Here is a 13,023-nt window from a genome sequence, read left to right as displayed (position 1 = left end):
GTCTCTTAATCGATCGGAACAAATTTTTTTCCATATGTGTCAAACTAAAACATCTTTATTTGCAGACCAAAAACACGTTTCCTACAACATAATGTAATACAATAATTTAACAAAGTTATACAAATTAATGGAAAAATGTACGCTTAATAAATATATAACAAACATAATACCTGAAATTTTCTAAACATTAACTCTTTGATATCATTAGGGACTTTCCTTCATGTCGACCATGGACCATGAAAGTGATTTTTGATGATCCTTGTTATTGTAGATGTGACCCCTCTCTCGAAAAAAGTGCTTGTAAAATATTTCAAATAATTGTATATATTAAAATTTAAAAAATTATAAATTGAGTTGAAAAATATAATAAGTTTAACAAGATAACATGCCTATCCCCAATAGGAGTTATACACAGTCTATCCGATGGATCTACAGGAGTCTGTAGTCCTACACTAGGTCCCCTACCTCTTTATCTTGACGATTCCTCATTTGCATTTCCACCTAAATCCATAGATGGGGATCTTGTAATATCATGTGTAGATGTCTCATTTTCTACTTGCTCTGTAAATGCATCGTACAAAAACTGTGTCTCAAATGGCGCATCAATATTCTCCTGCTGCACTTGTTGTGGAATGGATATATCATCACACGCTTGGGAACTTGTAAGCACAGCCATACTCCCCGTTGCATATGAAGACCTAGGTCTCGGTTTTGATTACTTCCCTTTAACCATCGTTCCTGCAATATTGTATTGTTAAAATCCCATTAGCAATTATTATTAATATGATTATTATTATAACAGAATAAAAAACATCAATTCATAGCCATGACACATATAATTCTTAATTATTAGAAGCAAAGCAGCAATTATATATTAACTAATTTCAACATTTAAATCTTTATTTTAACTCAAACGTTCTAATTTTACATCATGTCAAAATACTTCAATATTATAAAATTTAAGTTCAACAATACCGTAAAAAGAAAATATTAAACCTATATCGTACATGCCTACAGTCATCATTCACTTCCTTAATAATCAAACTCATGTTTTGCATTATTATCACTATCATCATTATAAGTTTCACAATCGTCGTGCTCCACATGATCTTCATCTTCATCTTCATATTCATCTTCATCTTCATCTTCATCATCATCTTCATTATCTTCTCCTTCCATGTCGTCTTTTTCATCTTCATCTTTATCGATATCATCTTCTTCATCCTCAATCGATAGATTAACCTCTTCATAATCAGCACTCGCTAACTCTATTAAATCAACTTCCTCTGATTGAGTACTAGTAATTGAATTAGACACATCTTCTTGTTATACTCCTTCATTCAAATCACTTTCATTTTCTCTATCACCATTAATAGGAATTTGAAATCTACTCCTAGCTTTTATTTTAAATACTGCCCACCAATCACGTCAATCTCTTCTTCTTGATGGATAACTACTATAATAAACTTGGTGAGCTTGGGCATCTAAAACAAATGGTTCAATACTGGCCAGTATTGAGTTGTAATTGACATCAACAAGACCATGCAATCGATCTACCTTTATTCCTTTTTCAGTATCAAACCAATGACACTTGAATAGAACAACTCTATTCCCTATACCAAAATACTCCAACTCGATTATATCCACTAAGATGCCATAAAAGTCACGCTCATGATCATTGTAAAAACTCCCTTTTATACAAACCCCACTATTCATTGTCTTACGATTTTGGCCGTAATCTAAGGTGTGAAACTTGAAACCATTTACAAAATATCCACTGTAACACCTTATCATACATCCGGGACCATAAGAGATTTCAATTATACGTTGGTCTATTTCCTCATTATGCTTTGCAACCTACAAACATGAGATACAAGAGAATAAAATAATAAATTACATAATAAAAAAGAAAATGATTAATTAAAAGTTCACTTTTATGTTAAGGAAAGTTACATAATTTTTAGACCGTTTAACGAATCTCGCATCACGTACTTTCTCCAATTCCTCTTCCAAAATTTTCACAACATCTCCCTTCACAATTTCATCAAATATCCTATCATAATATCCATGACTACGTGATTAACTTCAATCTTATTATAGGGTATTAACAAGTTAAAAAAGTAATGGTACTTACTTTATATATGGCAGCATCTCTTCACAATTCATTAAAACATATAACTCAGCATATAAAACTCATTCTCATCTAAAAATCGAGATTTACCACATGAACCAAAAGCTCGCTCCGGGTGAGTGAAAATTGAAAGACGACCCATAGAGTCCACCTCTCCCCCATCATCATTACGTGGCACTCGATTTACTCTTGTTCACACAACAGGTTCAAAATACCATGAGCAGAATGAGGAAACTTTCTCAATAACATAAGCCTCACATATAGATCCTTCAACAGAGGCACGATTTTTTACTTTCTTCTTCAACTGTTGCAAAAACCTAACAACCACAATATTCATCAATCTTATGATGTACTTTCAACTCTTCAAAATAAAGATATGAAAACAAATAACAATTATTTTACCTCTCAAATGGATACATCCATCGATACTGGATGGGTCCACCAACCTTGGCCTCGTAAGGTAAATGAATCGGCAAATGCTCCATTGAGTCAAAGAAACCTGGAGGAAATATCTTCTCTAGTTTGCATATAGTTTCACATATTTTTCCTTGCAATGTTTCCATATGATCAATAGGTATTTCAGTTGTGCACAAATCCCTAAAAAATTGAGATATCTTAGTAATTGCATCCCAAATTGTTTGAGGCAGCATATCACGGAATACAATTGAAAGCAATCGTTGCATAAAAAACATGACAATCATGACTTTTCAACCCATAAAATTTTTCATCAATCTCATTAACACATCGAGAAATGTTCGACGCAAAACCATTTGGTAATCTCAATTGTTTAACCCAAGCACATACATTTCTTATTTCCTCCTTATTTAATGTGTACGTAGCGTTGGGCTTGTACAATTTTCCATTATTTTCCACCAATTCCAATTCTGGCCGCTTGTAATACACCTTCAAATTTTGTTGTGCCTTTATGTTGTCCTTTGTCCTTCCTTTAACATCCATCACTGTGTTGAGTATATTCTCAAAAAAATTACGTTCAATATGCATAACATCTAAATTGTGACAAATAAGAAGCGTATGCCAATAAGGTAGAGACCAAAATATACTATTCTTCACCCAATTATGACAAACACCATATCCTGAACTTTTTTGCTCACCACATTTTGTTCTAAATGGGAGATGATGAAGCGAATTCAAACGTGTCAATATTTCTTCACCTGATAATCAAGGAAATGGTAAGTCATGTTCAACTCTTTTTTTAATAAATTTGTCTCTCTGCCTCCTAAAAGGATGATTAGCTGGCAAAAATTACCGATGGCAATCAAAGAAACAAGGTTTCCTACCATGTTCCAATATGAAAGATTTAGAATGTTTCATGCAATATGGACATGATAATTGTCCATGTGTACTCCACCCTGACAACATACCATAAGTAGGAAAATCATTAATTGTCCACAATAATGTTGTCTTCATATGAAAATTTTGTTTCCTATATGCATCATAGGTCATAACACCTTCTCTCCACAATAGAGTCAACTCATCAATCAAAGGCCTCAAGAAAACATCTATATTTTGACTTGAACTTTTTTTACCCGGAATAACCATGTTAAGAAATATATATTGTTGTTTCATACACATCCATGAGGGTAAATTATACACACAAAGCATTACTGGCCAAACAGAATAAGGCTTGGCAGTCAATCCAAAAGGGTTGAAACCGTCAGCACATAACCCGAGTCTTACATTGCGAGGTTCCATTGCAAAGAATTCATGTGTGCGGTTGAAGTGTTGCCAAGCCTCACCATCAACAGAGTGTCTAAGGAGTCCATCATCATTGTGGTGTTGCGCATGCCATGTCATATGTTCAGCAATTTTACATGACATATAAAGCCTTTGAAGCCTCGGTATAAGTGGCAAGTAACGCAAAATCTAGTAAGGAATTTTCTTCTACCTTCTCACACTTGAATTCCTCTGTTTATACTGAGAATGTCCACATACCTGACAATGCTCAAATGTAGCAAATCGCTCATAAAATAACATGCAATTGTTCTTGTAAGCATCAATTTTGGTATATCCCAAACCAAGCTTTGCTACCTTCTTCTTCATCCTATAAAAGTTGATAGGTAAATTCTCATCAAATGAGAACATATTCTTTATTATCTCCAACAGTCGATCAAAACATGATTCAGTCAAATTGTACTCCGCCTTAACATTTAAAAGTTGCGACACAACTGGAAGCGTTGTGTGCTTAGTGCAACCTACCCACAAAGGTTCCTCTACATTGCTTAACAAAGAGTAAAAGAAAGACGCATTTGGATTGGGATCTTCTTCCGTAAAGCTAGACTCATTTTCAAAACCATGGTTGAAAGCAACTTCAGGACGCATAGCATCCCTAACCATTCTAGTATATGGATTTTCTATTTCATCTTCATATGTAGGTTGTCACGCCCCGAAACTCCCATCGGGCCCATGACAACCGCCGTGACGTCTCGATAGGCACTTATTACACAGAATGTCGATCGGAACCCCGCAAGACTTAGCATCAGCTTTCGTATCTTCCCGGTGAGCGACAATTATTAAATCTCACGTTTCAAGAAATCATAAATCGTTTCCAAATCAAAATAATATAATATTATTTTCTGGCTCACAGGGGCATTTTCGTCAGTTTTTTTTTCGAAAATATCGAAACCCGCCAAAAACATGATGTGTGGGCGAAAAACACATGTTTCATAATTAAAGTAAATTTAGATGTCTAAAATAATTATTTGAAATGAAATTATAATTGTTTGAATAAAATAATAATATTCAATAAAATATTTTATTTTAAAAAAACAATATTTATAGAGAAATTCGTAATTAATTTCTGTAGTGTAAAAGCTAAATATATTCATGTGTACTTTAAAGCAGATAACTGAAGTATAAAATTTCTTTTACAGTGACACGTGGGCCCTCAACTAACCAATAAGGTGCGAGTCTGTGAACCTACAATTTTGTTGATGCAAGGCTAACTGAAGTCCTTGATGCAATCGGCTATCTACCGGCTATCTCAAGCCTGAAATGTGGGGAATTGAGGGTGGTGAGATTGTAAAATCCCAGTGAGTAAACAGACACCATCTAAACTATCTAAAGGCGAGTAAATTGAGACGAATTAAAATATTCTTTTCCAATATATGTTTCATAACATGAATATTCAGTTTATTCAATTAATCAACATGGCTTATATATCTCACAAAACTTGGCTCCTACCAAAATCATTCCCGGAGATGCCTCGGCCTAGGCATCTGACTGAGACCACCAAGGCGGTTAAATGTCTTTACATCCGAAATTCTAGCCATGCCTTGGCGTTAGCTGAGTCTCACTCTCACACGGTGGTCCACATGAAGTGCACTCAAATCTTTACCTCAGGAGATACTTCATCCAACATCTCCCCCCGGAGGTAAATATATAACTAGGTTACCATGCCCCTCTCATAAGCAGTCCACGGAAATCTCCACCACTGCAGTGACTATGGATTATTTTATCTACCACCTTATTTATAAAATCTTTTTCTGCACGACATGACAATTTATCGTAACCTAGCCTCTCAAGGCTGAATACATAGTATATATATAATTTTGATACAAATACCAACTTTGCCATTCATGCTCACATATTGCTATAAGCCATATAATTTAAAACACAATTTATAACACAAGCAAACAGTCTCCAATTACTCTAATTTCAAAACCAGTATTCAATTTTCCAGAAAATTTATAAAATCATTTTATAAAATCACAATTTCTCCTAAAACATAGCAATTTACCATTTAAACCCATTTTTCATAAAATCACACAATTGTATAAAACTACTCCAGATAATTAAGACAATAATAAGTTTACTCACAGTTCTAGGAGTCGATGTACTCCTAATCCCAATCTTCAAGCACAATCTCTGTACGTTTACCAGTGTAATTTGCTCACCACCTATCCACAATGTACAATATATAATTCACCACATTAATGGTTGACCATTATAAATCAATTCAGGCTCGGTGTATATGCATAATATGACATGCAACTTATCCGACTACCGCTTAAATGCGGTGCTAACCTAATTCGGCCTATTATCCGATTAAATGACAATTGTGTCCGATTTGGTTCCAAATTACTCCAAATTGTTCCAATTCTTTTCCAATATCTTAATTCACCAAACTCAAATCAAATAACCTAAAATTTGGCAAAACTATCTTCACTTTTCTTCTTAAAATTTTCAGCCAATAATGGTGCATTAACACTGTGATTTTTTCTACTACTTTTCCACACCATAATTCATCATTTTCTAACCAATTCTCCTAGAATAAAAATCAAATTCATCCTCACTTAATACATGGTAAATTCGGCCATTGATGGTTGTTGGAGAAAATAAATTCTTTTCTTATTGTCTTGTTTCTAAATATGCTAAACTAATTAAAAACACTAACATATCTTAAAATCACATCAATCCAACAATTTTCTCTCTCCATACCCATTTTGATTAGCCATCAATTCATCATGAAAACATGTAATTTAAGCATGGAAAATAAGGAGAAATGCTTAAGGAAAATAGATTTCAAGCTTAAGTTGAAAAATCCTACCTTTTTCACTTGTTTTCCTTGATTTTCCACACTTTTTCTCTTGAAATTCCTCACCTAGGGTTTGTTCTTCTTTTCTTTCCCTCTCTTCCTTGCTTGGCCGAATATTTGGAGAGTAATGGGCTGATTTATGCTGATTTTTAAGTTAAATAATAAAATATCCTAAGCTTGACACATGGCATTTTTTCATTGGTCCATTTTTAAAACTTTAAAAATTTTAAACCTTTTATCTCCACCACATGATTAGTCAAAAGTCAAAAATGAGGATAAAGGAAGACCATGTGCTGGACAAATGTCCTGGTGGTTGAAAATTACAATTTTGCCCTTGGGGTGGCAAAATTACCATTTTACCTCTTTACTCCAAATTATACCAAAATTAAAATTTTTCACTTCTAAACCTCAAATCATACTCCAATACTCAAATCATATTCCAATAAGTCAAATGGGGCTAAAAAATCTTTTTCTAAAAATTTCCATTTTGTCTCCAAGTGACAAATGACCATTTTGCCCCTAGATAGTGAAAATTTCGGTTTGACTCCAAATTGATCCCTGAATTCCAAATTGCCATTTTGAGTCATCCCTGGGTCGTGAAACTCTCAATTTCACATTAAAATTCCTATTTGAACTAGTTCGAGGCTTAATCGACTTAATAATACCATTAGGGGCAATATCATCTTTTAGTGATTTCTCAAACTTCCTAAATATGCAACCATTTTATTGAGCATGTAAATGATGTCGTAATTATTTTATAGAATAGGGTTTGACATAGGTTCTCGAAAAGCAGCATCTCCCTCAAATCTAAGGGATGGTTTAACTCTAGATCTACTTTTTGATGATTGTCCAACATGATCTTCCCCATGTAAACTCCAAATTGTGTAAGCCCCAATAAAACCACGGTTTAAGATGTGTTCCGTGACTCTATCTTTATCTAAGAACTTGTTGTTACTACATCATGTGCAAGGGCATCTAATTTTATTCTTCCACATAAATGTAGTCTTCGAACATGCAAAATTAATATATTCAATAACTCCATTTACAAATTCAGCTGTAATGAATCCATTCTGTAATCGATGGTACATCCAAGAGCGATCTCCCGACATTTTATAATCCTAAGTATCATAGCATATCATTATCAAGACTAATTTGTATTGATGGAAGCAAAACAATTTGTTAAACCCTACATTCCAATATGTATTATATTTATGAATATATGTATATATTCAAAATTACATTGTAAGATGCAAAGTGGCCCTTATAGTATAAATTATTGCATACATGAATTATCCGTTAAACCTAGGAAAATGGTTTATATTTATTAAGATAGCATCAAATTGAACAACATGAGTATTGTGGACGGGTCAAAATATATGTACTATTATCCGTTGGACAGGCTAGTATCATTATTTATAAAATTGAAGTTTAACAGGGGTGGTCAGTTCTCAAATACCAACATTTAATTGCTTGTGTGTTTAGCTTACTCACCTCGAAAATTAGACCAAAACCCAATCTCATTTTGAAGCAGACCGAACACAGGTTTGATGCTTTCAGAGCTTACCTTAGCCTTTGATTGAAGTTAAAGCAATGAAACGTTTAGGCTTGTAAACGTAAATCAAATAATTAAAACACAATAACATCATTAAAAATACCTAGGGTGCATCAATTGATAAACAAATCTTGATAAACATCAAATAAACAAGATATACAAAATTAACCCATAGGGCTAGGAATGTCAACGGCTCATGTACCCTATTAACTACTCGAATAATTTTAAAATTAATACCCTAACCCTAACCCTATTACATTTTTACTACCTTATAATTACCTTAACCCGTTTAAAAATCTGATTATATTAAAAAATTATTAAAATCTTCTTCATACAATTTCTTAGTGTATACCCAAATTCGTATACATATACAATAATATTTCTCTACGTATTTCATAAAATTAACTACGCATTAAATTTTCTTTCACAAAAAAATTAAAATTTAAGTTTAAATAATAAAAAACAAATATCTTAAACTTAAAATTAAATAACTAAAAACAAATATATGGGGAATCAGACAACAGCATTATCACCAAATGCACAAGTCTGAAAGTACTAATTGCAATATGGGGTAATGAAAAACTCTCTCGTAAACTAATGACAACATCGACATTGGCATGTTCCATTAATTCTTAAGGTATCATTTTTCAGAAACATACAATACAGTAACATTTAAATGATATTGTAAATGTAGAACAATAGCAACACATCAACTCCAAAAAATTGTCTGAAGCAGTCAATAAACTAGTATCATTTTGCAGTAACAGATAGCCCTAATTGAAGCATCAAATCTTGTTTGCATAACAATTATTAAGAATGAACCTAGTTTAACAAAATCCTATACCAAAATCTCAGCTGGGGAATAATAATGGCATGGGGCTTGGGGCGACACAGAGGCAGCCAGCAGGGAGTGGCTGTGGCTGGGCAACTAGGGAGAAAATTTAGATGAACCGATGAAGGAGCCGAGCGTGGTGTGGTAGGTCGGCAACTAGGGAAGAACAAGGGCGTGGAGCTTGGGGAGACACCCACACAGTCGGCAGACCCTGGCTGTGGTTGGGCTGTTAAAGAGAAAAGACAGATCAACCGATGAAAGACCCGAGCTTGGCGTGGTAGGCCGGCAGCTAGCTGTAAACACCATATTTTTTATGTTAAAAAAATTAATAATAATAATAATACTTAACTAATAAAAAAATCAATAAAAAAAATACTGGCAAGACGTGGATGCCCTACCAGTACCAGTATCACCACTACAATGCCAAACGCGAAAAATTCGCGTCTGGCAGAGTAGTGGCACTAAGCCTCGTAGAGACCACAACCAAAAATATTGTACAAGTGTAGCACAAGGGATTCGGGGGCCAAAAACTCAATCAAAAATATTCCTAAGAATCCCTAGCAACCCAAAAACACAAAAAGCCAAAATTAATTCCCTAGTCTAGTAGCCAGAAACCTCAATCCACAAACCAAAAAATACCAAAAAAAGAATAAAAAAAATATATACATAGAGAAAGAGAGCTTTGGGTGAAAGGTTGCCAACTGTCGATAGGAGTTTAGGGAGTTTGGGGTTTGTGCCGTCGATTTTAGAGAGAGTGTTGGGGCTTCGGGCTTGCCGCTGACGAAAGGAAGAAGCGAGAGAGAGAAGATCCGGGTTGCTGTACCGTCGATTCTAGAGAGAGCTAGGGCTTTGGGCTTCTGTCGTTTGCTGGAAAAGGAAGAAGCGAGAGCTGACCAGATCTGGGTTCCTGTGCCGTCGGTTCTAGAGAGAGTTGAGGCTTCGGCCTTGTGTCGCCTGTTGAAAAAGGAAGGAGTTGAGAGAGAGAGTTGCGGGTCGGGGAAGAACAACAGATGAAGGAGTCGGTTAAAGGAAGGAAGGAGTGGCACCCGATTAGAAGAGAAGAAAAAAAAGGATAAAGAGGGGTCGGGGGCTAGGATGCGTTTTTATTTTTTATTCCTTTTTTAATTTTTTTAACATCAATTACTATTACACAATTATTTAACATTTGGATTAATGTACTAAAAACACATTTTGCTATATAAATTTTATAAGTATTAAAATTATCATTTTTCATAATATTAATATAAAATAAAAAATAAATATATATACAAAATAGTAATTATGTTTTTTTAAATAAATCGAATTTATATTAAACATAGTTATCAAAAGACCTTATAATTTAATTAGTAATCATAAATTTTTGATTATATGAATTAATTTGTCCTTATTTACATGAAATTTAAAAAATTGCTAAGTAAAAAAACTATTCTAATCTCACAACTTCTTTTTAAATTATTAAGTTTATATATTATAAATTTATATAAACAAAAGCATGTATATTATTTAGTAATTACTTTATAATACAATAGTAATTATATTTTTTTATAAATAAACATAATATATAATATAAAATGTATGTGTTAAAAGACATTACAAGTTTTATATTATAAAGTATATGTATTATAAGTATTATAGTGTATATACGAAAACGGTAATTATATTCTTTTTAAATTAACCCAATGTATATAAAGTATAGATATTAAAAGATATTACAATTTAATTAATAATTATAATTTTATTAATTATATGAATTTGCTCTTAGTTATATGAAATTTAAAAAAAATAGTTTCGTTTCAAAACTATTCTAATCTCACAACTTTTTTTTAGATAATTACCTTCATATATTGTAAATTTATATAAACAGAGGTATATATATTATTTAGTAACTCATTTATATAATAGTAATTACAAGTTATAGTAACATAATATATAATAGAAAGTGTGTGTGTTAAAAGACTTTACAAGTTATAGTAACTATAAAGTGTGTGTATATATATATATATATATATGTATGATTTGAATCCTATGACATTAATAATTATAATCATCTAAATGAAATTTACTATAATCTTACATAAATTATATATTAATATATATATGTAGACCCTTATTTAATATATCTCATATATATATATATATTCAGTTATAAAGATATTTCAATTAAAAAATATAACTTGTACTTTAATTTTAATACAATTATTAATTGATTTTTTTCTTAAATCATACTTGTTTATCTATATATATATATATATATATATATATATATATATATATATTTATATATATTTTCTATAGCTCTCTGTCAGAATTGCATGAATACATAGATATAATAAAATGATATTTTTTAAGCACAAATATTAATAAGTTTATTATAAAACTACTCCTCTTAATTTACATATATTAGCTAATTACAATTAAAACGTAAATAAAGTAATATATACTTTTTAATATGATTTTTATATCTTATCATGGTTTTTTATAAAATATAAAATTTTACATAATAATTTTTTTCAATTTTGGAATAAAGTCACATTACCCTAATTTGGTAGTATTAATCAATATTGTATGATTCATTAAAGTTAAAAAAATTATACAAAATTACTCAAAGGAAAACATATTTAAACAGAGCCCAAAATTTTACTTCAATAACTATGTATTTGCTTAAAGAGATATCTAATTCTTTTAAAAATAATTAATAAAATTTTTAAAAAATTTAAATTTTATATTTTTTAACATTATTATTATTTCCAATGGAATTTTTCAACGAAATATTCTGTTGAAAAGTTACAAATATGATTAAAACTTTTATGCACTAAACAGTTACTTTTCAACGAAAAATTCCATTGGAAAGTTACATTTTTCAATATATCATTGACTCTTTATATGTTCCAACGGATTTTCAATAGAATTTTTCGTTGGAATTTTCCAACGGAAAATTTCATTGGAAATTGTTAAAAGATTGAACAATTTTTTTTAAAGTTTAATGTTCCAACGGATTTCCAACGGAAAATTTCGTTGGAAATCCGTTGAAAAGGATAAAGATAACATAGGAAAAGTTTAGGGTTCCAACGAAAATTTTCGTTGAAAATCCGTTGGAAATAATACACAGTAACAAGTGTGTCCTGAAGATGAAATTTCTAACAGATTTCTAACGAAAATTTTCATTGAAAATTTCGTTGCAAACTGTAAAGTTTACACACTTTTTTTTTTGTTTACAGTTCCAACTAATTTTCAACGGAATTTTTCATTGGAAATCCATTGGAAATATTGTACAAGTCAAATTTTAAACGGAAAATTCTGTTGGAAATTCGTTGAAAATTTAATTTTTCAACGGATTTCCAACGGAAAATTTCCAATATAAGTCTATTAGAAATCCGTTGGAAATCCGTCGGAAGAAGCAATTAAAAATTTTAATTATACTCCGTTGGAAATCCGTTGCAAATCCGTTGGGAATACAAAGATTTTTTGTAGTGTACGATACGAAAAAGCAACTTAGGCTCCTAGGACAGTAGATATGTATTAACTTCTATACGGAATCTCTTAAATCATTGGTTGTTTAGAATTACTCACATCCATTGTGAATGGAACCAAGTTGCAGACTTTCTTTCCAATCAAAGGTATTTGCATGATGGACTGAGGGTGTTCCAAGTTGAAGCTGGCGAATTAAGAGGTATCTCTAGGCTTGATAAATTAAACTTACCTTATGTTAGAATTAAATAATTGTAAGGGAGTAGTAAACTTTATTTTTCTTTTCCTATTAGTTCTTTGTAAAAGAGTAATGTTACTTGTCCCATGCATGATTATAATAAATGCCAGGGAAGTAATATCTCAATTAGGACTTCTTATTTATAATATGATTTTAACATTAGTTTCATGTAAAAAAGGAATATTGCAATTCCTTTCCATTCATAAAACAAATGCAAGGAAAGTAACTCCTTTAGGAATTTATGCTT

General features: G+C 31.7%; 1 protein-coding gene and 1 pseudogene across 1 annotated transcript; both read right to left on the bottom strand.

The window, feature by feature from the left end:
* Positions 1-1,428: 1,428 nt before the first annotated feature.
* On the bottom strand, positions 1,429-3,133 carry LOC148762108 (uncharacterized; annotated as a pseudogene).
* A 261-nt stretch (positions 3,134-3,394) lies between these two features.
* LOC148762107 (uncharacterized) lies at positions 3,395-4,486 on the bottom strand. The gene is made up of 2 exons (XM_088807641.1): positions 4,085-4,486; positions 3,395-4,015 (listed from the first exon to the last, which is right to left on the bottom strand). The coding sequence occupies exons 1-2, from the start codon at positions 4,484-4,486 to the stop codon at positions 3,395-3,397; spliced, it is 1,023 nt and encodes a 340-aa protein (XP_088663767.1).
* Between the last annotated feature and the right edge of the window lie 8,537 nt (positions 4,487-13,023).

This window comes from Theobroma cacao, chromosome 6, assembly GCF_053813885.1.
Source record: "Theobroma cacao isolate CCN51 chromosome 6, ASM5381388v1, whole genome shotgun sequence".
In the NCBI taxonomy this organism is placed as follows: domain Eukaryota; kingdom Viridiplantae; phylum Streptophyta; class Magnoliopsida; order Malvales; family Malvaceae; genus Theobroma; species Theobroma cacao.
Note: the sequence above shows the minus strand (reverse complement) of the source record. Positions and strands in the feature narration are given on the sequence as shown.

Bases quoted from the DNA above. Each gene is read 5' to 3' on its own strand.
- LOC148762107 (XM_088807641.1), bottom strand. From the start codon at position 4,486: ATGGTTAGGGATGCTATGCGTCCTGAAGTTGCTTTCAACCATGGTTTT. The intron at 4,016-4,084 runs GTATGTGGACAT...ATTCCTTACTAG, and splicing joins CTACATTTGAGCATTGTCAG to ATTTTGCGTTACTTGCCACT.